The sequence below is a fragment of the Acartia tonsa genome, chromosome 7, assembly GCF_053477335.1.
Source record: "Acartia tonsa isolate MP-2025a chromosome 7, ASM5347733v1, whole genome shotgun sequence".
Taxonomy (NCBI): Eukaryota; Metazoa; Arthropoda; class Copepoda; order Calanoida; family Acartiidae; genus Acartia; species Acartia tonsa.
In genome coordinates, this window is record NC_137266.1 from 11,722,212 (window position 1) to 11,748,193 (window position 25,982).

Here is a 25,982-nt window from a genome sequence, read left to right on the forward strand (position 1 = left end):
TCAGAATAAAAATGTGTTATAAATAGTATATCACACAAAAAAATCAATAGGAAGAATTTAATATTAAAAATTGTTAGGATTTTTTGTCATACACAACTTTTACAGAATAATATAAATTTTTCAGGTATAAATATTTAACATTTGAACTACTTAATTGATATTATTACAGTGAAAATAAACATTACAATTCTTGAATATTAAATGATGATAATAAAACTAAGCAAAAAAGATTATTTGAACTTGTTTTTAAAAGTAACAAGGATGACAACATCCATAAAAGCGAAGCACTGAAACGGTAGGACAAACGGACATTAACACATGTATAGTGTCATAACTGAATAATCATAATATAAATGTATAGGAGTCAAAGCAAAATTGTAAGTAAATTTGTTGAAAAACTGCTTGATTCAGGATAATGTTTATGGACATACTTACATTTTTAGGACTTGATTATATAGTTGCTTCGCTTATTAAATTATACTTTGTTGTCCCAGGAATTAATATACCAAAAATCAGATCAATCGGATGATTAGATCACATAAAAATTTGTTGTTAAAAAAGTAAAAAAATCAACATGTTTAAAATGGACGTACGGACATTTTGGTGATGATTATAGAGTTGCTACGCTTTCTAAATCGTACCTAACTACTAAAGGAATCACCATGCAAAATTTGAAATCGATAGGACAATTCTAACATGCCAAAATTAACGAAAAAAGCTATCCGTTACGGACGTACGGACGTACGGACGGACGGACGGACCGACCCTAATTATAGAAAAGCTTCGCTTTTAATAAAAGTTAGAAATTGAAAAATTGAGTGAAAATATTGCTTGGTTGCTTTGAATCTTTATTATCTTTTTGCCATACTATGAAGCCAATACAAAATTTTTGGTAGAATCTAGGATTTTGTGTCAATTTTCAAAAATTTCTGAGCTACACAGAGTTGTTTATTTTCAAGTCAATGTATTTAATCTTTGGGCATCAAAGCTTCCCTAACTCACAACACACATACACACACACAACCACTGTACAGAGAAAGAGGGCGAGGAAAGAGGGAGAGAGGGGACAGATATTGAATCTTGTTTATGAAAGCTTAGAAAAGCGATAGGCGCAGAAATTGGATTTACCAGGATCAAGTGAGTTGAATGATGAAGGATGAATTGATGAATAATAACCTTGATCTCTGGATGTGATAATAAAGTACACAAATTTCTACCTGGGATTAGCACACACACACACATATGGTTTATCATCACAACATTTACAACAAGATTAGAAAATATTTTCGATTACTTAGGTTTGCCAAATATAAAATGTAGGTTAAAATTTTTTTGAAATATTTAAGCTTTAAGTTCCATTGTTTTATGAAAAAAAAAACATAATTTTATAAGTCTAAAACACCAGGATGTAAATTTATCTTTTTTTCCAAAAATAGTTCAATTTTAAGTATATTTTCTCAAGCATTGGCTTTATTTGCAATTTTCTTGAATATTATTCTTCCCGGAGTAAATATTTTGGGTATAGTCCCTTTCATAACATCACACCTTATGGGGCGATTCTTCGTATTTTTATGGTAGCTTTTCTCCTATTTTTAGCTCCTGTGGGGGGCTTTAACCCTGCGGGGCCAATTACCTAACCCTGTGGGGCAATCACCTAACCCAATATAACCTAATCTAACCTAAAATAACCTTTAAAAGGCCATTTTAAAAATACGACGAATCGCCCCTTATGGGGCGATGTTATGAAAGGGACTATTCCCAATTTTTTTAATGCAGTTTACTAATTTTGTTTACATACAAACTTGACTTTTAGGCTGTTAGAACATAATTCTCATAAAACACAATTTGCATGGGTCAAAAACTAATGATTCAATCATTGAGCATGAAATTGACTGTTTTATAAACTTCAAAATATATGAGGTCAATTTTTTATTGGTCAAAAAGCAATGTTTCAATTTTCGAGTATGAAGTTGAGTGTTGTATGAACTTAGTTACTATTAAATATGGTTACTTTAGGTGGTATGCTGTAAGAATCTAATATCTTTCAAACACAATTTGCTAATGGTCAAAATATATGTGGCCAATTTTTATTGGTCAAAAACCAATGGTTCAATTTTTGAGTATGAAATTGACTGTTTTATTAACTTGGTTACTATTAAATATGGTTACTTTAGGTGTTTGCTAATGGTCAAAATATATGAGGTCAATTTTTTATTGGTCAAAAACCAATGTTTCAATTTTTGAGTATGAAGTTGAGTGTTGTATAAACTTGGTTACTATAAAATATGTAACTTTGACTGTTATATTAATCTAATTTCTATAAAACACAATATGCAATGTAAGAAATAAAGGAGGATAATTTTTGAGTATGAAGTTGAGTGTTGTATGAACTTGATCACTATTAAATATTACCTTGGATGACATGCTGCGTGGGAGAGTTGGGGAAGGACAGATTATGCTGAAATCAAACAAAATTTTAATAGAATATCATTGAGGCAGAAATTGCATAGCCTATGGCTATTTTTCTACATATACAAAATACATATAGTAACATGTACATAATTTGTCAATTTATTTCCTAAACTGAAGAATGTACATTAATTTTCACAAAAAAAAATATCTTTACTATTAATTACAATAAAGCTTTTTAATTAATGTATTCTTCATTTCATAATTCCTTTTTCCTAAAAAAAAAAGATGCTTAAACTCTGTATAAAACTTTAATAGTAGTTTGATAAATTTTATATATTTAATTAAAATAACATTACTCATATGTTACAAAAAACATAATACTTTTAATACTTTCTATTAAGTACTAGCGGCTTCGCCCCTAGCCTCTACGGGCTTTGCCCCAAGAGATGATAAAAAAAGTTAAGGTGAAATACGTAAAAAAAAAAAAAATAAGGATATCTCCTACAAAAAAAAGGACCAAGGATATCTCCTGCAAAAAAAATGAGGGGTCATTTTTTTGTTTTTTAAGGGGTTGGGGGTGTCCCACCCCCCAAGAAAATAGCCTAAAACCACCACAGGACCAGTAGGTATATTTCCTGAAGAGTAGAATCCGATAGGTTCAGTGGTTACCGAGATCTTAAGCTTCAGACAGACGGACGGACGGACAGACATTAAGCTACTTTGTATTATAGATATTTAACATTTAATCCAAAGAATGATTCTGAAATTTTGCTTCCCTTAGGGTTTGTTCAACTTCTAACAGAAATTATACTTCTGCGCCCCTTACTTGAGCAAATTTTGGGTCTTTGAAATTTTTTTAAAAAAGTAGTGCCTTTTTGATAAATTGAAGGAAGGGGTGACTTTTTCGATTATTTGTTTATTATATTTGGGTAGGTTATGTTAGGTAATATTGGGTAATGGGTACCCTCTCAATTATTTTAGATTTAGTTCTTGAATAAAGGAGAGAGAGAGAATTTTTAATGCTCAAAAATCTTTTTAGAGAAATCTTTTTATGAAGAAAAATCTAATATAACAACCCTAAACCTCCTTTTAGGTCTCATTGAAAGTGTAAGTACATGACATCACATATTAAAAAAAAGTTTTTAAAGCAGTCATTAATGTGTATTGTGTAATGTCTATATCATAACAAAAGCGTCTTCGCCCCTTGCCTCTGAGGGCTTTGCCCCAAGAGGTGATTAAAAAAAATTAGTTCCTCTGGTGCTGCGACCACTACATTTTAAATTCACTGCCTAAAAAAATGGGGCGGAGGCTTTTTTTGTTTTTGGGCGGGTTGTGTGTGTCCCACCCCAAAAAAAATAGCCTAAAACCCCCACAGGACCAGTAGGTATATTCCCTGAAGAGTAGAATTCAATCGGTTCAGTGGTTACCGAGATCTTAAGGGACAGACTGACAGACGGACAGACAAACGGACGGGCAGAAATCAAGCTAATCTTCCATTATAGATATGATTCACTTAATAAACCTTAATTTTACTTGGGTTAACTGTGTTTTGGACTTTGCAATTTCTGTTTGTTTAACAAAATAGAAAATTAGAAAAGTAAAGGTTAACAGTAAATTACACCTTTAACAAACTGAAATTGTATTTTTTTTTAAAGATTGTCCTTTAAAATAAAGTAAAGTTTGTCTGTAGCTAAAGATCTCGGAAACTGTTGGTCGGAATTGATGATACTTTTTTTGGAAGCTTCACTCATGTCTTTAGGTGGTTTTAGGCTATTTTTCTTACCAGTAGAGGCTAGGGGCGAAGCTTCTAATATTTATGTATTGAAAATGATAAAAATTGTACTTTGGAAATTTTTTTTCCTTTTAAGATATGTACGTAAATTCAAATGGATAACTATTCTTAAGTGCTAACAAATTTATTATAGTTGAAAAAAACAGTCATTAATGATTTAGAAAAGAGGTAATTTTGTCCTTAATTGATTAAAGATTCAAGATTATTTGTTTATTTTGAAAATTAGATAAAGACCAGTAAATTTTAAGTATAGTGTTTAAATTAGAGTTAATGTGTTAGTACAAATAGACAACGGGATGAGATTCTAATATTTTTCATTACTTTTAATTAAATGCAGCGAGGAAGGGGACATTGGGCTGTTCATTACACTAGTCCCCAAAGTTTTATAATCATGTGTACTTATTAGTTGGATTTATAACTTTGGGGATTTTTTATTTTATTTTGATTGGTTGATTTATTAAGTTTAGTGTCTAAAAGTTGAAACCACTAATTGTAGTATTGTGTATCTCCATTGGAGATGTACATCAATTTATCGGCCATTGTCTTTTCCCTTTAGATCCTTGATTCTACTCTGCTATTTATCTTATATAAAACCTGTCTCCCTCCCTAAGAATTATAGGAATATTGAAGATCAATAGTTGTATCAAAAAACATCATCAGATTTTTACCCATTATCAGAGAACATTCTACAGAGGTGCAATTCAAGGTAATTTTAAAAAGTACTTTTGGTATATTACATTACTAGTTTATAACTAACTAGCGACTACACCCCCTAGAGGCCTCTAGGAGCACTTAAGGAGGGAGGGGGAGTCCATCCTCCAATTTTATTGAGGTAAATTTTTTTCCAGGGTAGGAAGAAAATAAAAATTGAAATTGGGGGGGGGGGTCGAATTCAACCGTCCATAATCTCATATGCCTTTAGGGGCGTAGCCGCTAATAATTTATATACTTGTATTAACAACATTGATTATAGAGTGCAATAATTGTAAAAAAAAAGGTGTACATTCACCCCCGCATATTATAACATTTATATATATAAAGTTTCTTTAAGGGATAAGACAATTGCCGATACATTGATGTACATCCAAAATGATGACACACAAAAGTACCTCATCTGTAAATTAAAATTAGTAGTTAAACCTTTTGAACACTCAACCTATGTCTCCTCTTAATCTCTTCTTAATTGCAAAAAAAGTAATAGCAAATAAATATGAAATTGTGATTAGTGGTAATAATGAAGCTAGGGAAATTGTAATTTTGTCTGGGACACTGGGCTGTTTATTACACTAGTCCCCAAAGTTTTATAATAATGTTTTCTTATTAGTTGTCATAACAACTTTGAGGACTTTCATTTAGATTTGATTGGTTGATTCTTTAAGTTGAGTTTCCAAACGTCACAACTCCTAATTGCAATCCACATATGTGGTAGTTTTGTGTAGCATCATTTATATCAATTTATCGACCATTGTCTTATCCATTTAGATCCCTTACTTTGATAATGCGGAACTGAATACACACCACAAAAAGTTATGCAACACTTTAATAAGAAACGGAAGTAGATTTTTCATAATTTCTTCAACAATTGCATTTTTTTCTTAATTTTACATTTTTGTATTTTTGCTTTAGAATCTTAATCATTTCTTTACTCATGAAATTGACCTTTCCCTTTTTAAATAGCTTTTAATTGTATACCAGACATATTTTTATGAATAGGCTTAGTCTCTACTTTAAATTAAATGATAAACCCAAGTTTTTAAGTCCAAATATTAATTAACAATTATTCATTAAATAATTTTGAAGAGAATTATAAATTTTGAAATACATACCTTCCTTCTCCAGTAGATAGAGGGCTTGGGATGACCGGTTGCTCCACAGCGAAGGGTTACCTGTAATAAAGGTATATTAAAATATTTTTTAGATTCTCAAATAAAATTTTATATGTTTTTACTTCATCCAAATACTTTACTTGGATATAAATTGGTTTTGTTTTATTCAATAATTTAAATTTTTATTTGATTGTTCTTCTGTATATAATTAATCTGTTTAGATTTACATATCTTTCCTAAATACTTGGGCGTCCAACAGAAAGGAGAAGTAAAGGGTTAATATCATAAGCATTCCACAACCCCCCCCCCCCCAAAAAAAAAAAATCATACACTAATAGGTACATTTTACAAAAAGCTTGGATATTCCTGTTGTATAGATCCAGTAAAAAGAAAAGAAAACTAACTACCTCCTTATTTATAATTCATCAGAGCAATATATATAATAAACAAAATTATCCCTACTACTTGAAATATGGATATAACTGTCCTTGTTTTACAATTATAAAATTGTATCTAGCACATTGTTTAAATATTTCATTTTCTGTTGTTTCATGTTGTTGTTAATGTTTATGTTTGCGGTTACTTTCAGGGATCTTAAGGGATAAGATTCATCTTTATTTATACAAACCATTATTCATCCGAAATTCTTTATTTGATATGTTTAAGACATTATTAGTCTGGAACCAACTAATCTAAAAAATTCAATAATAATACCCAAAGTTTTGCGTAGACCAATGAAAGAGCATGTTTGTAAAACTTTGGGTTCCAGTGTAATTTACAGCTCAATGTCCCCTCCCTCCCTGAGTTTCTTTACACTACAGGAATAAATGTAAAAACGGCGTCCAAGATAAAAAAACCCTCAATAATAAGCTATCGAAGCAGCCTCCTTACATATGTACTAATTATTTGACATTTTTATGTATGTATTTTGTTAAAGTACTTCTGTTTATGTATTAAAAAATAAGTAGAAGAAAAATTAAAAAGAAGAAAAATATTGACAATCAGAAAGATAGATAGATAAATTGACAGATAGATAGAGAGATAACAAACTAAAATAGCAAGGTGTCTATATAATTTTGTTTAAGCATTAAATATTAAAAGTCTAGTAGATCGAAGGCAAGGGGGGGGGGATAAAAAGTTTGTTTAGAATTAACCCCGGCAGCTTGCAGGATATTGTTCTTATAGGTTCAGAAATAAGTGGAACAATTTTTTGTAGGAAAAGTAATAAATTTGAGAATTAGTTAATAAAGTTAATTCTGCTACTTTATCAAGCAAATGTCTCTAGAGCAAGTGTAACAAAAAAAAACACCTAATATCAGATGAACAAAGGTCATGAAGTCAAATGGTCATTAATTATATCATAGAAAAGACGGTATGGCTTAAATATTAGCATAAATCCGTTACAGAGCTTAATTTTAGTTTTATTTACATCGACGTTTTGAATACCATTATTTAAGAATAGAGCTCAAATTTAAACACGTTTGGGTGCTTTGAAATTTTTTTTGAAAAGAGGGTTTGCTATATTTGGCTCAGAGTTAGACTTCCAGCTGATTTGCAGCGGCTGCCGAGACCTGCTAAATAAAATGAACTCTATTTAAATAGTTCAGTCTTTTTCATACAAAATCAATCTTAGGGTTTAAATTAATTTATTGTGCAACTTTTGACTATAGGTAATGCATTGCTAGTACATATCATTTCCTACTGAAAAAGAATCATCACACCACTGACAAAGCTGTAGTATATACTCTTAAAAACCTGGAATTTTAGTAAAGTTACCTTGAACAGGTAAAGGCTTATAAACAAAAGTTTAAAGTTTGCTAAGCTAATTATTTTACAGATTATAGCATAGCTTATTAGGGGGGGAAGTGGAGAATGAATAGATCTTTTTTTCAATTTAGATTTTTTGGTCAATTGCGTCTTTCTTAAAAGATTGGGTTAGAAAAATATTATCAAACTGGTTAACCTTAATTCAAGAAAGGAGGGTACTTTTTCTTTAAATATACTTGTACCCAAAGTTTTAAAACCAAGTTATCTTACAATTTGGAAGTACAGAAGGGGTAATATTGTTTATCATCATTAAGGACATATATTTCAATTTATCTCCATAGTCTTACACCTTAAGATCCGCACAATGAAAAAATACAATCCGAAATTTGAACACCTGACATACTTTGGTTTGGTAATCAACGTAATTCTCAAAATGTTATTCTTATGTCTGATTATTGATTTCTTAGTTGGCTTATTTTCGCTGTATCTCATGTCTATAAAAATAAACTATTTTTTCAAAACCTCAATAATCCTTTTATATAAAGCAGTAAGGTTTTTTTGTCTGAAGCCATAGATTTTAATAATTAATAATACGTATGAGTTCTGCATTTTCAAAGCTTTACATAGCTCCCAGGATGGTTTTAGACGATTTAATTTTTAGATTTAAGTCTTGGGATGGTTATTTTTCCACTGATGCTAGGGGCGCATCCGTTAGTAATCTGATAATTCATTTAAATGTTTCTGGAAAAGAGATTATTACTTGGCATTGAACAAAAATTTTGCAATTAATAATAAAAGGTTTTAGAAAACTTTTATAAGATGCTTAAAAATTTATATTGATCAATGAAAAGCACTTTCCTTTTGTTCTTAAATAATTCCTGGGTTGTAAAGGGAAAAGACAATTGCCGACAAATTGATGTACATCCCCAATAATTATAGACAAAATACCCCTTCTGTAGATTGAAATTAGTGGTTGGAACGTTTAAATACCCATCTCAATGAGTCAACCAATCAAAATTCACTAAAGTCTCCAAAGTTGTTAAGTCAACAAATAAAAATTATTATAAAACTTTGGGGACTAACAGCCCGTTGTCCCCTCTCTCTCTCTCTCTTTCAACCACTAATTGTAATCTACAGAAAGAGTAAATTTGTGTAGTTTCATTTGGGATATTTATGAATTTATTGGCCATTGTACTATCAATTAAGAGCCTTGACAGTAACCTGTCGATGTATTATTGTAAAGTGTTGTCTTAAAACAAAATTTTTTAAAAAGAACAAAGAACAGACAAATATTTTTAAAAAGAATTGAAACTATTTGAAGTTTATGTCTTAACCTTCTAAAAATAAGAGAAATAAGAAACAAATTTTGTTTCCAGAAGTCAGAGTTTAGATAACTTTATAAAAACTATAGATAGTGGATACATCATTCTTTAAATCTCAAAATGATTCAAACCAACATAATAATTCTATAATTACTAGATTTAAGTGATTGATTAGACGATTTATTCATTTATTAATATTGTAACTGAAAGAAGAATTAGTGTGAACCTTTAATTTTCAAAAACTATGTTTTTTAATGTTTTATCATATTGATTTAAATCTATTGTTATACCATTAAAGAAAGTTAGACTTGCTTCAATTCTTGAAGTAATGTCAGACCAAAAAAAATAAAAGGATGACAATGTACTGAAGAAGCAAAAATATAGAGAGGCTCAAACATTTCCAATTAACTTTATCTCTTTTGGACTTTTAATGGATTTTTAAGGGTCATTGTAATCTTCATAATAACCAGAATAAATTCATGATATTAATGAAAAGCTCAAATTTGGGAAGATTCGCTGTTTATTTTTTATTAATTTTTAGTGTTGCGTATGAACAATTCCGACAAACTTTTGACCGTTTTACTATTTGTCTAAAAAATAGAAGTAATAGAGTTGAAGAGAGGAATTCTGACCAGAAGTTGTTTAGGCTAATCATGATATTTAATCCTTGGAAAAATAAAGGAATTTACACATGAATTCTTTCTTTTTCTAATTTGATTTTCTTTAAACAGTAACTTAATTATAAAATACATCCAATATTAGCTCAAAAGTGTAAATGTATTTATTGTTTGATTGTTCTCAGAGTCAACTAGGATCAAGGACCCAGGATTCCGTCAAACAATTAGAAGCAAATGTTTGACCACAACCTACTTACTGCTAATCCCTCCTTCATACCCACTTCCCATTAGTTACAGAAAAACAATTTTTATGCCAACATTACACCATACAATTATAAAAATTGTCAGAAATTTAATTGAATTAATTTGCTGAATCACAGCACCTGGCAATTATTAAAAGACACTGCTCACTAAAGGTATTTTTTAGATTTAGAAGAAATTACTTCATTTTTTCATCTTGATTAATCCTTTTCCTGTTTTAAGAAAATGTGGGAAAAGAAATTTGACTTTTTTTAGTACAGAAATGTATAACTTATTTTACATATTTCAGAACTTATTCAGAATATTAATCTAATATCATTTTGATAAATTTGCAACATCTGTAAGAATTTAGAGCTAAGGGGAAGGAAGAAAAGGGTTGTAATTTTTTTTTTGCAAACATCAGTGTATCAACTCTTTTTACATACCCTACTAGATTAATATCATAAAGCCTCTATACCCCACAAATAATATTTATTTTCAGTGCTATAAGATAATAAAAGTAAAAGTATTATTATTATTGTTCCTATAAGCTGTTTGTATGTAATAACATAATCCTATCTACTACATAAATATTTATACACGGAAGTAATATGAAAAATTCTTTTTTTTTAACATTGGATAACAAATATTTACACGTACCATATTCCATTATAATATAGAACCTTACATAAAATTATTAGTAATTTAATGTGTTGAACAGTTTTATGTCTTTTTTAGCATAATTTTAGTTGGGTTAGATTGAGTTTAGTAAAGATTAGCCACTTGGGGTTAAACCACATCTTATTTAAAGTGGTCTAGCTCATGTAAGGTTAAGTTAGGAAGAGTTGACATAGACAATTAAAGTTCAAAAACAAAATATAAATCTTGAAAAGGGTAGGTAAGGCATCTTTCTTTACATTTATTCACCTTAAAAGCCTGACATATTAATTAACAATATAATGACTTTTGATGGGGCGTAATCAAAAATCAAAAGAATATTTCTATTCTATAGTGTTCTAAACCTAAAAGGTTATGATTGGTTTACTGGCAAAAAATAGAATAGATATAAAATGTCTATAAAAAGAAATAATAACACATTGAGGTGAATGAATGAGTGAGAACAATGTGTATGAACATAATTAACCAATAATCCTTTTCATTATAAATAACATTCATTTATTTATATACAATAGTTATATAAATCTAGCTATTATGCAAACTTTTTTCCTGTTATGAAACTTTATATATATAGCTTATGTAATTGTTTATTAATTGGTCAATTAGTAAAATCTTTAATAAATTTGTAATGAAGAAATTGACACTACAGTGTAATTTTTCCAAGGTTTGGTCCCTTATTTAAATGCAATTAGGAAGTATCAAAATTGAGATGATTAAAGCTGTTCTATGATTTTCAAATCTGCCAAAAGAACTGTTTTTAGCTGATTCAAAAGCATCAGAGGAACAAAGGTGTTTTTGCAGATCCCAAAAACTTTAAAGAGCTTTGATTGATTCAATTTTAAACCACAGAAAGTATTTGACAAGCCTTATGTCTTAACCTAATTGCACCCCATTTTGGAACAAAGCCAAAATTTTAAGAATTTTTTATGCTTTTTAAAAAAGTTTTCATTATTTGTTAGAATCAACAGCTTCACATCATTATCTTTTTACTTTTCTATTTATTAATTTTTTTGAAAAGTTATCTATATTATAATTTGTAAACTTAAGTAGGTCAATTAAAATAGATTTAAAACAGATTATACTAAGAAAAGTACAAAGAGATGGAGCGTAGATTTTTTACTATCTCAATTCTCTGTGCTTTGATGGAGTGTTCTTACATAATCCCAGAAACAAAATATTAGCAAAAATTAGCAAAAAAATATTTCTAAAAATACAATGGTCATAAGCTTATTAAATAGTATAAAGAGAAAAAAATAAATAAAAATTACTTGTAATATACATTCTGGCAATTTTTAGATATTCATTTTTGGTTGAAATGTTTGAATTTTTTTCGAAGGAAAGTTGCTTAATATTCCTTGAAGACATCAATTCGTCTTATCATGTATTTAAAACTTGTTTACTCTTACAATTTTGTGTTCAACAAAAAAAACTTTGTACTCTAAAGTTAAAAAGTTTGAGGTAGTTTTAAACTTTTTTGAAAATAATTATTCTGTTACATTTGAAAAAAGGGACATAGGAGAATGTCATGTGTGGCGTCATAAAAATACGTCTATTATCCATCTCTCTTTTAAGGGTTTCCTTTCCCACTCTTCCTTTCACTTGTCCTTTTTACATACCGAAAAATCATGAATAGCATTGTATTTCAGATAATTTTCCACGAATAATAATATAATAAACATAAAATTAACACCAGTAATGTTACAATTTTTTATTTTAATATCCGCGGAAAGCTATCTATAATACAATGCAATAAACAACTAAATTTGCTAAACTTACCACAGAGCCGACTTTGACTGTGACAATATCACTGTTGTGCATGGCCTGGATGGACGGGGGCAGGTTGATGTTCAGCCGGTGCTTTAACCTCAAAACCTGGTCCTTCGTGTTCACTAGGATAGATAGATAGATAGATAGATAGATAGATAGATAGATAGATAGATAGATAGATAGATAGATAGATAGATAGATAGATAGATAGATAGATAGATAGATAGATAGATTGATAGATAGATAGATAGATAGATAGATAGATAGATAGATAGATAGATAGATAGATAGATAGATAGATAGATAGATAGATAGATAGATAGATAGATAGATAGATAGATAGATAGATAGATAGATAGATAGATAGATAGATAGATAGATAGATAGATAGATAGATAGATAGGTAGATATTTAGATAGATAGATATAAACTGTAAGAAATAAGGGCAACAATATTTTTTTATTATAACATAAGACTTTCACATTTGTTATATAAAATATTAAATAAGTATGACATCATCAATGAAAGTTTAAAACTGGCCCCCAAATGAAAAATGCAACAATTAGTTTACAAGAAAATAAAGGGAGAATCTCTTCAACTATTAGTGCGATCTTCTTACAGGAGATATAGAATCTAAAAATATAGAGAAACCCTCTTTGGAAGATCTAACATCTAGTATCTTCCTGGCCATTTTGTATCCAACTCAACCTAACCTAAACACAACAGTAATTTATCTTACCAACCTCCCCTTGTAAGTAATTTGTGCTGGGGGGGGGGGGGTTATTTGGTGAATATTATGTGAAAAGGGATATTACCAAAAGTTTAGCATTATTCATTGTATGTAACCAGCTTTTTTTTAAAGTTTAGGGAATAGCTGTATGCATGTTAGTATGTCATGTATAAATAGTAGAAAAAAGTCAAATCAAACCATAATGTAAGACTGTCCGTCAGTTCGTTAATTCTTACTTCAGATCTTTCTAACCACAAAAAAAAATATCAAAACTCTTTTGTAGCAATATATTTTCTTTGAATTAATAGCAGTTAGACATTAGCAAAGTGTTTGATATCAATTTTGTAGTATATAGTAGGTTTTTTATTATTTAAAGCTAAAGATCTCGGAATAATTTTTTTTATGATTGATTTTACTTTCAGGGGAGCTTTATAAAAGCAAATGGAAGGTTTTAGGCTATGTCCCTGACCTCCCTCGCCCTCTTCTACAGTCTGGGGGCGAAGCAACTAGTAATTAATTAAACAAAAAAAATACAGGAGGGTTTTTAATATATTCACAAAATTAGATATGATTAGATTGGTTTAGTTTAGTTTTCAACAAAGCAGGGATCTAAAGGGATAAGACTATGGCTGATAAATTCAAGCACATTCCCGATGATGATACACAAAATTACCCTCAACTTAATAAACCAACCAATTTAAAATCCATTTAAAGTCCCCAAATTTAAAGCCAACGAATAAAATAACTTTATTATATAACTTTGGAGACTAGTTTAATAAACAGCCGACTATCCCCTCTCTCTCTATCATAGTTATCTTCAAAGTCTTATTTGAATAATTGATGGTTTACAGGAACGTCAGCTATACAGGGAGAGAGTGGACATTGGGCTTGTTATTCCACTAGTCCCCAAAGTTTTTTTTATTATTTCTTATTCGTTAGTTTAACAATTTTGGGGACTATTATTGAATTTTAATTGGTTGGTTCATAAGTGAAGTGTCCAAACGTTTCAACACTTAATTTTTATCTACAGAAGGAGTAATTTAGTGAATCATCATCGGGGATATACATCAACTTATCGTCCATCCCTTTAGATCCCTGTGAACTGTACCTACTTCTAAGTTTGGTGGGTGTAAATAGAAACAATAATCGCAAGGGTATTGCAAGTTTATAACATTGCACTCTAAATTAAAAGTGTCCATACGAAAACGTATTATTTTTAATTTATTTATAATAGCTTTAAATAAAAACTACTGAAATTATCCAGGAATTTAAATACTGATAAATTGATGAACATCCCAAATGATTATACATAGAATTATCCCTTCTGTAGATCAAAATTAGTGGTTAAAATGTTTGGACTGTCCACTTGATAAACCAAACAATCAACTTCAATAAAAATCCCCTGCAAAGCTGTTGGGCTAACAAATAAGAAATTATTTTTAAAAGCAAAGCTTTTCTATAATTAGGGTCGGTCCGTCCGTCCGTAACGGATAGCTTTTTCCGTTATTTTAGGCATGTTAGAATTGTCCTATCGATTTCAAATTTTGCATGGTGATTCCTTTAGTAGTAAGGTACGATTTAGAAAGCGTAGCAACTCTATAATCAATACCAAAATGTCTGTACGTCCATTTTAAACATGTTGATTTTTTTACTTTTTTAACAACAAATTTTTATGTGATCAAATCATCGGATTGATCTGATTTTTGGTATATTGATTCCTGGGACAACAAAGTATAATGTAATAAGCGAAGCAACTCTATAATCAAGTCCTAAAAATGTAAGTATGTCCATAAAAATTATCCTGTATCAATCAGTTTTACAACAAATTTACTTACAATTTTGCTTTGACTCTTATAAATTTATATTATGATAATTAAGTTCTAACACTATACAAGTGTTAATGTCCGTTTGTCCTACCGTTTCAGTGCTTCGCTTTTATGGATGTTGTCATCCTTTTTTATAAGATTTAGGGACTTGTGTAATGACAGCTCGATGTCCCCTCCCTCCCTGGCTATCACCTTTTAGCAAATATTTTGTTTAATAAAATTTTTACTCGTTGGTAACATTGTAAAAACATCAATTATTTTGGAAGGTCAAGACATAATAAATTTAATTTAAATAGCATTTAGAACAATTTGAATAAGTTTGGCCTTTTTATGCAAAACATTTATATAATATATGTGACAAAATTGGTAAAATAATACATTTTATTTGTATTTAAAGTAAATTAATATCTTCACACCCAGGACAATGAGACTAGTTTCCAAGATTTTAGTGACACCTTTTTCTCATTCGCTGGTTTAAAAATGTAAACACTAAATCTTGAATGGTTGATTTGTCAAGGTCAAAATGTTTATATAAATAATTATAATCTACACTAAGGGTTATTTTATTCATCATAATTTTGGGTGTACATAAATCAATCATTCATTGTCTATATTCTAACGCGGTTAAAATTTTTTGATCATTAATTTTTTATAATAGTCTTTTTATTTATAAACTGTTTATGACCCTAATAACGCTTCCGTGCAAATAAATCATAACGGATCAGATATAATTTTATACCATCAACAATTTTTTAAACAAATATTTTCTATAATTAGGGTCGGTCGTAACGGATAGCTCTTTTCGTTAATTTAGGCATGTTAGAATTGTCCTATCGATTTCAAATTTTGCATGATGATTCCTATAGGAGTAAGGTACGAATTAGAAAGCGAAGCAACTCTATAATCGTTACCATTAAGTCTGTACGTCCATATTAAACATGTTGCTTTTTAAATTTTTTAACAACAAATTCAGTTCTGACACTCTACTCAAATGTTGATTTTCATTTGTCCTACCGTTTCAAAGCTTCACTTTTATGGATGCTGTCATCCTTGTTGTAAATTGAATCATATGTAATAATATATCTTTACATAAACATTATTTATTTTGAAATTGCAGATAGTTAATTTCTTTTTAATGTCAGAATGCAAGTTAATCAAATTATCATTATATATTTATTAACTTTAAATATAATCTGCTTACAAATTTAAAATTAATTAGTTTTAAACAGTGGCGTGCATAGCAATTCACCGAACACAGTAAAAGTGTCGGACTGATTATGACGTAACAAAAAAATTAGCCAATGAGAGGTTATTATTGACCAATGCACATTGGGGCAAATCAACCAAAAAGGGGATTTAATTATTTAGTACCCTTAAAGTTCATCTCACAAAAATTTCATTTTATACTTTTTTGTAGGTAATTTAACAACAAACAAATTTGCTTTTATGTTTTTTTCTGTCATTTGAAAGGAACATGGAGATAAAGGTCATTTTATGAAGGTAGATAGAAAATTACCAGATTAACCCCTCCCGAAAATACCCCCCCTTACCCTATCTATCTATCCATCAATCTATACATCTATCTATCCATATATCTATCCATCTATCTATCCATCTATCAATCCATCTATCTATCCATCTATATATCCATCTATCTATCCATCTATCTATCCATCTATCTATCCATCTATCTATCCATCTATCTATCCATCTATCTATCCATCTATCTATCCATCTATCTATCCATCTATCTATCCATCTATCTATCAATCTATCTATCCATATATCTATCCATCTATCTATCCATCTATCTATCCATCTATCTATCCATCTATCTATCCATCTATCTATCCATCTATCTATCCATCTATCTATCCATCTATCTATCCATCTATCTATCCATCTATCTATCCATCTATCTATCCATCTATCTATCCATCTGTCTATCCATCTATATATCGATCCATCCAATCTATCCCTCTATCTATCTATCCATCTATCCATCTGATTATCCATTTACTTATCCATCTATCTATCCATATATCTATTCATCTATCTATTCATCTATCTATCCATCTATCTATCCATCAACTATCTTGAATTTCGTGTTTAAAATGTCTAATTAGAGGTTTTGGTTATCAGAGCAATATGAGAATTTTTTAGTAGCGCAGCTACCCTATCACTAGGGTCAAGCGGGGCATTAACCGGTAAGGGGCATTACCGGTAATTTTTTACCCACCTTCAGAAAATGACATTTTGCTCCATGTTCTAATCGATTGACAGAAAAAAACATAAAAGCAAATTTGTTCCTTATTAGATTGCCTACAAAAAAGTATGAAATGAAATTTTTGTGAGATGAATTTTAAGGGTACTTTTTGGGTCTCAAAGTCGGACGAAAATTTTTTTTCTTCAAAATGTTTTTCACCTAGGTGTATAAAGATCGACCTACACAAAAATTGGTAGAACTGATCCGTAGAAACCTTTTGAACTAAGAATTGCCCGCTCTTTCCAAATCCGTTGAGAGCTTAAATGTAGAGTTAATATTTTTTTCAAAAATGACCAAAGTTCGCGCGGGGTATTTTTAAGTAACGTCGGAAAAAAAATTCAAATTCGATTTTTAGGATCAATTTTCAGGTTTTCTTTGGTAAAATCTAAAATTCAATATGGGCTTTTTAAGAATTAGGCCAAAAAGTGAATAGAACAGGTTTTTTATATAAAAAAATTTAAATTTTATTTTTTAAGAAAATTTTTGTAAAAAAAAATCGAAATTTCTCGTCTTTTAAAAAAAATGATTTTTGACATAGAAGGAATAGTCCGATCTTTATGAAATTTTTTGTGGATAATCCCTATAACCTATACTAATTATGATTATTTATGTTTGACTGGCCGTTTGGCCGTTTTTCATCGATTTTTTTTAGGTTGAAAAGACGTTACCCACAATGCCCCACCGTGGGGCATTTATCGGTAATTTCTTTGAGTCCAATTATGACAAACTTCTAAAAGTCCTAGGATAACGACCTATTAGGACCTGATAGTCCTTTCCGTAAGCTTTCTAATGGTCTTGGTCCCATTTAAAAATATTAATATTTACCCCATTTTTTTTTCAAAAAACCAAAAAAAATACCGGTAATGCCCCGCCTCACCCTAGCTTTTTGGGCCCTTTAAAGTATAACTATGTCAATTGTAGTCCGATTTTAGTGTTCAAAGTGTCAAATTTGGGGTCATGGAATTCATTTCAGTAGGAGGGGAGGGTATGGTGTAAATGGGGGTGGATGGGGATCCTTATTTTAGCAAGCTACAAGTTTCACTTTATTTTTATGTTTAATAAATCCATTATGAATGTGGGCATGATTAACATAAATTTTTATTAACTAATATCTATATTTCTAATGATATTATGATTCTTGTTTACTGTTTATATGTATACTAGCGGCTTCGCCCCTAGCCTCTAGGGGATTTGCCCCAAGAGGTAATTAAACAAGGATGACAACATCAATGAAAGAAGCAAAGCTCTGAAATGGAAGGACAAACGAACATTAACACTTGTGAAGTGTCAGAACTGAATATAACATTACACCTTATTGAAATAAGAATCAGTATTCAAAAAATCAGATGAATAGGATATTTTTAACATTCAAAACAATTATTTGTTGTCAAAAAAGTAAAAATCAGCTTGTTATAAATGGATGTACGGACTTTCTGGTAACGATTATAGAGTTGCTGTGCTTTCTAAGTTGTACCTAACTGTTGTAGAAATCAGCATGAAAAGTTTGAGATCGATAGGACAATTCTAGCCTGTTTAAGTTAAGTAAAAGAGCTAACTGTACCAGACGTACGGACGGACCGACCCTAATTATAGAAATATGAAAAAAAAATTTGGGGGTTTTTATTTTTACATATTTAATTAATTATATTACAAAATTATTTGTCTGTAGATGACAATTAGTGGTTGAAAAGTTTTGACACTCATCTTAATGAACCAACCAATAAAAAATCAATTAAATTTCCTGAAGTTCTTATGCTAACGAATATAAAAACGTTATTATAAAACTTTGAAGTTTGGGGACTAGTGTAATTAACAGTCCCCTCCCTTTCTAAATAAAACTGCTGAGGTTAAACATGAATACCATGTAACTACATAATTTAAAATCAAAGCATTACCAATATACAGACAGATAGACTACTAGCTAATTCCAATTTAGAATGATTATAAGAACCTCACGTTATTTGCATATTAACTACCTTTCCGCAGTGAGGTAGGGGACATTGGGCTGTTTATAACACTAGTCCCCAAAGTTTTACAGTTGTGTGTTCAAACGTTTTAACTACTAACTTTAATCTACACAAGGGGTAATTTTGTGTATTATCATTGGGGATGTACAACAATTTATTGACCTTTGTCTTATCCCTTTAGATCCCTGATATTTGTAATAATCTATAGAAACGATTATTCAGTTACATTAAAACATCAAACATAAAAAGGTTTAGATTTAGGTTTAGCTCCCCCCCCCCCCTTCCTCCCGTCTCCATCATTTAGTGCAATAGAACTTGAAAATATTCATTATCAACTTTAATTCAAAGTCTAATCAAATAAATATTTCTTATAACTATGTTTTTGCGTCTTTTATCTATATGTATTACATCTTTCATTTTGACTTTAAAAGCGCATTTAAAAGATTTTCCTAACAAAGTTTTCGTGCACCCAGCCTCAGAAAACGCGCTAAAAACCCCTACGGGGGCGCGGGGGGGTAAATGAAACCAGTACTGGCGATTAAAATATGTCTTTGGGTAATCAAATATCGTTTTTTTAGCCGGCGACACCCGGCGAAAACATGTTTTCTCTTACTGTCTACTTAAATGTTGATTAAAAATCAAACAAAAATAAACTAAAATCTTGACTTCAACTATAATTATTTAGGACTAATTTCTTCAATTTGTGTTTTTTTCTTTTATACTGTCAAAATATATGTAATGCATGACTCATCAGAAGTTATTTTGTCTAATTACGTTAATTCTAAGAGATTTTATAATACTTTTAAAATTGTTGGTGAAACACAAAAAGTACGCCTTTTTCTGTAAGAAAATTTTTGCATTTCTTGACTTCCATGCATTAGAATGCTTACTTAAAAAGCGTATTTTTATGATTCCTTTAAAATCTGATGTACATTGGGTATGATAATACTCATAGAATGTTTAAAACTTGATTTGGGGGTGGTGAATTATTGCCCCTTGTTGCCCTTATGTGCAATGGTAAAATTTATACCGGCCTCTCATTGGCTAATTTTTTTTGTTACGTCATAATCAGTCCGACACTTTTACTGTGTTCCAATTCACCAGGGGGGTGTTAAACCATTATTGGCGAAAAGGAGGAAGAAAGGCCTTTCCAATTTAAAAAATGATTGCATTATCAAAGTAAATGAATAGAGGGGACAGGGGTTATATAACTATGTTCACGGGGTGAGAACCATATGCCGACTTTCAATTAGGTCTTTGAATATCAGCCAATAACGTCGGGAACATTAAAACAGCCAAGTCGCTACAAAAGAGCAAAAAGCAATTTGTTAGCAGACGAAAAATGTTCCCACCACTGGAACCATGTAGTTGTCTTGGCTATATATTTTTATTTTTACATTTATTGTTGTATCAATCAGCTAAGCACAATTTCTATTCTACAGACAAACGCACAGACAAACCATATTTTCTTTTAGATTCACTTCTATAAGATAATAAAGAATCCATTAGAAAGTGTACAGTTTAGCAAACAATGATACTCAAAATAATAAATTTCTTTTATTAATTCATCATGTTTTTAGGAAATAGGTTTTGCATCTAAAGCAAGGATGATAACATCCATATGCATTAAATTTGTATCAATCTTTAAAAAATGCGCAAAAATATTACACATTATGCCCTAAACAAATATTATTATTGTTTCTTATTATTGCAGTAGTTCTAAAACTATAGTCCCTAAGTACGTCATTACAGCTGCTCGTTGTCGGGAAGGTTCGAATCCCGGCCTACTGCGTCATATCTAAGAATTGTTCCTACTGCCGCTATGTCAGGTGTGCGAAATAAATAATTACAGAAGGAATTCCTTGGTCCATTACAATGCATAGTAAGAACTTTCATACAAAGGTCGTGCAATCAAAGGGTTGATTGTCTGAAAGGACTTTGACCTTATAAACATATACATGATTAAGCAAGATTATGTTCAGAGTTTCAATATATAGGCTATCCATCCAGGCTAATTACTGATTTAAAAATATAATCTTATTCAATCTAATAATAGTGCCTATAGTAAGCACTTTTAAATAATCTAAAGAGAAGCTTTAAAAAAATAAAAATCTATTCTGATTTGGCTTGAAATATCCGATTACTTGGCAGTTAGTTAACTGCCTTTCAGGAATATAGGGATTGCAAAACAGTTGAATTTACAAATTTGAATCAAAATGGAAAATTAAATGTTATTGAAATATGAAGTAGCTGATAGTGCCAATAAAAATGACGTCATAGGGGCCTACCATTTACTAATAAAAATGTATACTGCTTATAATTGGTCATTTGTATTGTTTGACATCATTTTCTTCATGGGCACTGTAAGCCGCTTCTTGAAATATCATAGCACATCATGAAAAGTAAGGTTAAGATTTTTATCAATATCATTCCTAATTATATTTTTAAGTAGTATGTGAGGATATATGTATAATATATATATTTATGTAACTCCTATAATATTTCGTAAACGGTTGGACTAATTCAAAAACTAGTATTCTTTTCTACCCTAGCTTGGACAATAGTAAAAAATAATCAATACAAACATCAAAATTGTCTTCCATTTAAGAAATCTTAAATGACCAAACTTTTTAAAAAAGTATTTCAAAGTCAATTTACTCATCCCTGCCTCCCTGTACCCCGCCCCGTGCATTAAAAATCAATTAGGCCAGGAAATGCTTTTTGATGCAAAACTGCTGCGATCCACGGACCTTGATTAAAGAATAGTTTTTTTTTAACAGCGCAGCAACTCTTCAATAATGTAAAGATTAAGAGGTAAAATGTTTGTAAAACATATAACCCAACTTCAACAAGTTCTGTGTACTTAAGTAATAAGATATTTGTCTGTTTGTGTGTCAGCTAAAATATCTTGCTTATTCGTTGCACAATTTTCGAGGAAGTTTTACATTGGTTCAAGGAAAGGTTTAAATTTTAGGGATTGCAACACACTAGAGGTCAACCCCTCCCCCCTCCCAAAAAAAAGGAAATCTTATTATTTTCAAAACAAAAGTAAATGTAAAGCAAAGTATTTAGTAATTTTAGAGGAAAACTTAGAATAAATACAAATTTTTTAAGAAGTTAACCTTGACCCGCAACTGACTAAGGTTTTCCTAAAACTTCAGTAAAAACTATAAAAATCCTTTAAAATCTTTACTGAGCAACTTATGAATGTTGTCAACCTTGATTTTTTTGTAACGAGAAATTGATGAAAATTAATGATCTACTTAATGATGTTCTCTTTTCACAATTATTAACAATTTCCCTTGATCCACTCGGTGTGCTATCATCTCCGAAAATTTAACAAAAAATGACGTCATACTGGCCTACCATTGGTCAATTAAAATATATACTGGCCAGCTATTGGCAATATAGTCTGTGTATTGGCCTATCACTGGTCATTTGTATTGTAAGACGTCATTTTTTTAAAGAGCTTCATTTCCCTCTAGCCATTCAGTGTGCTAACATTTTCGTAAATATAACAATTTTCCTCGTTCTATAAAGTGTTTCATCATTGCCGTAAATGTATCAAATAGTAAATATATCAGAACTGCATAACAATATAAACACACAAATTTTATCCCTCCACTGAATTTTATTTTAATTATTTATCCCCTCATTTTTTATTACATTTTTTCATATTTTTCAAAAAAAAAGCTTATCTATTTCTAGGATTGATTTTTGATTTCTTACAAAAATTTTGAAAATATAATTCTGTCATCTAAACACTGTAGTTATTATAAAAAAAATATGAAATTGTACACCAAAAATAAAAGTTCAAGTCAAAAAAAAAGGTATATGATGCGCGAATGAAAAAACACCGCTTTACACATAATAATTTAAATTAGTTTTCTTGTTGGTAGGTATAATAATGTTTTTAAAATGATCTATTGAAATACAAGCAAGGAAAATCGGGTGAAAATCAAGTCCAGAAATTGGGCAGCATTATTTGTTTATGAAAACTTTGACCAAGAAAGAATATTACGGTATGACTTCGAGCCCGATTAATATCCGCTGGAGTAAAACTGGTCCTCAGCAATACTGAAGAAGTATGTATTGTATAACATTGTATTATAGACAATTTTCCACTAATATCAAAATAAAAATTAAAAAATTAAAACTTATTTTGATCTTATAAATTTCATATCAATATCCGCGGAAAGCTGTCTATAATACGATGTGATAATAAATTTAACAAAATTTTGATTGTTGGACTTATAGAGTGATACTGCTTTTAAAAAAAAAAAATTTCAGGAATTATTTAAACAAAATAAAAATAGAAAAGATTATCTTCAAATCTGATACCTCTTTATACTTATTAACTTATTAAGGATATATTCTTAGAATTCCTCCTATGTATCTTTTTACCTTATTTCACTTTACATACATGTCATAAGATTAAAGTTTATGAAAATATAATAGTTTTCCTTTTTACAAAGAAAATAAATAAGAATAGATGTTCTAAAGAAATATTTTTATTGTTAAAAAGTTGACTTATTTATTTGTCATTTATCGCATCGCATTATAGACAGCTTTCTACGGAAATTATAATAAAAAATATTAGATTAAAACCATGTGTACTAGCACCGAGGACCCAAGGGCCGTGCTGTTAACACAACTGGTATTAATTTTATAATTTTTGTTTTAATATTCGTGGAAACTGTCTGCAATACGATGATATATATGATTTTTAATTTAGATGAGAACTAATTTTACTGGAAAAATTGATAAGACAGGGTGATAAAGTAAATGAAGAGCGGCTAGGCTTCAATCGACAACCTACCTGCGCATGTATAATCGCCTTCATCCGACCGTTTCAAGTCGAGAATGGATAAATTCGCCACCCCCTGGTCAGTCAAATCAACATGCAGCCGGGAATCCTGAATAATACAAATTTTAGATACAATAAACATGATGGCTGTAAAGCCATGATAACCTTCAAGTTTTTTAACATTTACGGTCATGTTAGAATTGTCCTATTTCAAACTTGGCAAGCGTATTTCTTAAACAATTCAGCACACTAAAAAAGAGTTTACCATCATGGCGCTTTTTAATGTTTTATTTGATATAATCATTAAATTAACTAGGATATTGACATAAGGATTCCTAGGACCTTTAGGTAATATGTTATAATGAAGCATTTCTATAACCAAGTTCTAAAATGTAAGTATATCCATATTAAGTATCCTGAATTGACGTAATTTTTAAATAGATTTATACAGAATTTTTGTTAAATTTTCTAAATAACGTTGAATATCAAATCATCAGTAATATAGCCGACAAAGGTAATGATTATTACCTTAAGATTGTAAGTCAAATTAATTCAAATTATATATTGCAATGTTTGATAAGTTAGCTTACTAACATTTATTCCTCATAAAAAAAGTAGATAATCTCGCTAACCACTGAACCGAATTTGTTCACCTTTTCAATGTAGATTCTTATCATGGGAAGGTTTATATTGATTTCTCTTAGGAAAAGTATTAAAACCCTCCAAGAAAAGTCGCCCCTAGAAAAATTTTTCTTTTCCGAAAAATATTTTTTTATTATCTTACAAAAGTTAGATCGACCAACCCCCTCCAAAAAAAACCTTTTTCTTTTTTAAATAAAAAAGTTGGTAGGTCGAATTCAACCCTCTTCCACCTCCATTTTATCATAAAGCAAACTAAATTGTATTTCAAATTTTAATTTCAATTATTTATTGAAAAATGTCTATGTATAATTTTACTAAATAAATCAAAATTAAATTAATGAAGACAAAATAGTATCAATACTTGATTTATTACTGATTGATTTGCAGCTTTGTGCCGACCAGAAAAACTTGCTTGATTAATTAAACTTGGATAATTAATTTCAATTTTAAAATTTGCCGTCAAATTTTTCATTGTCATTAATGTAGGTTAATTTTTGTAGGTGACCAAATTCCTTATGACTCATTGCCATGGAGGGGGAGGGGACATTGGGTTCTTTATTACACTAGTCCCCAAAATTTTATAACAACGTTTTCTTATTCGTTGGCTTAACAACTTTGTGGACTTTTATTGAATTTTGATCGGTTGGTTCATAAAGTTTAATAACCTAACGTTTCAACCACTAATTGTAATCTACAGTAAGGGTAATTTTGTGTATTATTATTGGGGATGTACACAAATTTATCGGCCATTGTCTTATCCCTTTAGATCCCTGGTTATTGCTCAAACAAGGATAATTTTGTCCATTTTAATTATCAAAAGTAAACTAAAGTTATTTGAAAGAAAAAAATTACAGTTTAGAATTTTTTTTTTGATAATTAAAAATTGATACAGCTATTCTTATGACATGCTCAGTAAATAATAGTTTTAAATACAATTAGCTAGGCAAGAGCAGAGCCAATATAAAGGCATGTGTGTATACATACATGTATGTATCAGTCTGTAGGTGGGGGGTGTATGTAAATGCGGGACAAAATGGTAGTATTTAAGACTTAGAGAAAGATTCATCTTATAAAAAAGAAGACAATGCCTTAACTTATTTGACTTGACGGTCCTACCAACAAACCCACATGATAGAGTAGCTTTTCTACCGACAAACTTGTGAAATAATTAATTTTCAAGTATAAACAGAAAGCTATTAATCCCCATAATAGATCATTAAAAATATGTTTTTTTAAGACCTATAAGTTATACATATAATTAATGTAAATTTATGTACAGTATATTTTGTAATTGAAAAGTAAATAAACAGCAAAAAGTTGTCA

At 29.9% G+C, this 25,982-nt stretch overlaps 1 protein-coding gene across 1 annotated transcript in view; it reads right to left on the minus strand.

Moving 5' to 3' along the window:
• Window positions 1-25,982, minus strand: part of LOC145324829 (opioid-binding protein/cell adhesion molecule-like) — a 130,319-nt gene that overhangs the window by 67,654 nt on the left and 36,683 nt on the right. The window contains exons 5-8 of the mRNA XM_080167505.1: window positions 24,030-24,126; window positions 12,431-12,543; window positions 6,031-6,090; window positions 2,413-2,458 (exon numbers count right to left, since the gene is read on the minus strand). Of these exons, the coding sequence (XP_080023631.1) occupies window positions 2,413-2,458; window positions 6,031-6,090; window positions 12,431-12,543; window positions 24,030-24,126 (316 nt within the window). The remainder of the gene's footprint in view (window positions 1-2,412; window positions 2,459-6,030; window positions 6,091-12,430; window positions 12,544-24,029; window positions 24,127-25,982) is intronic.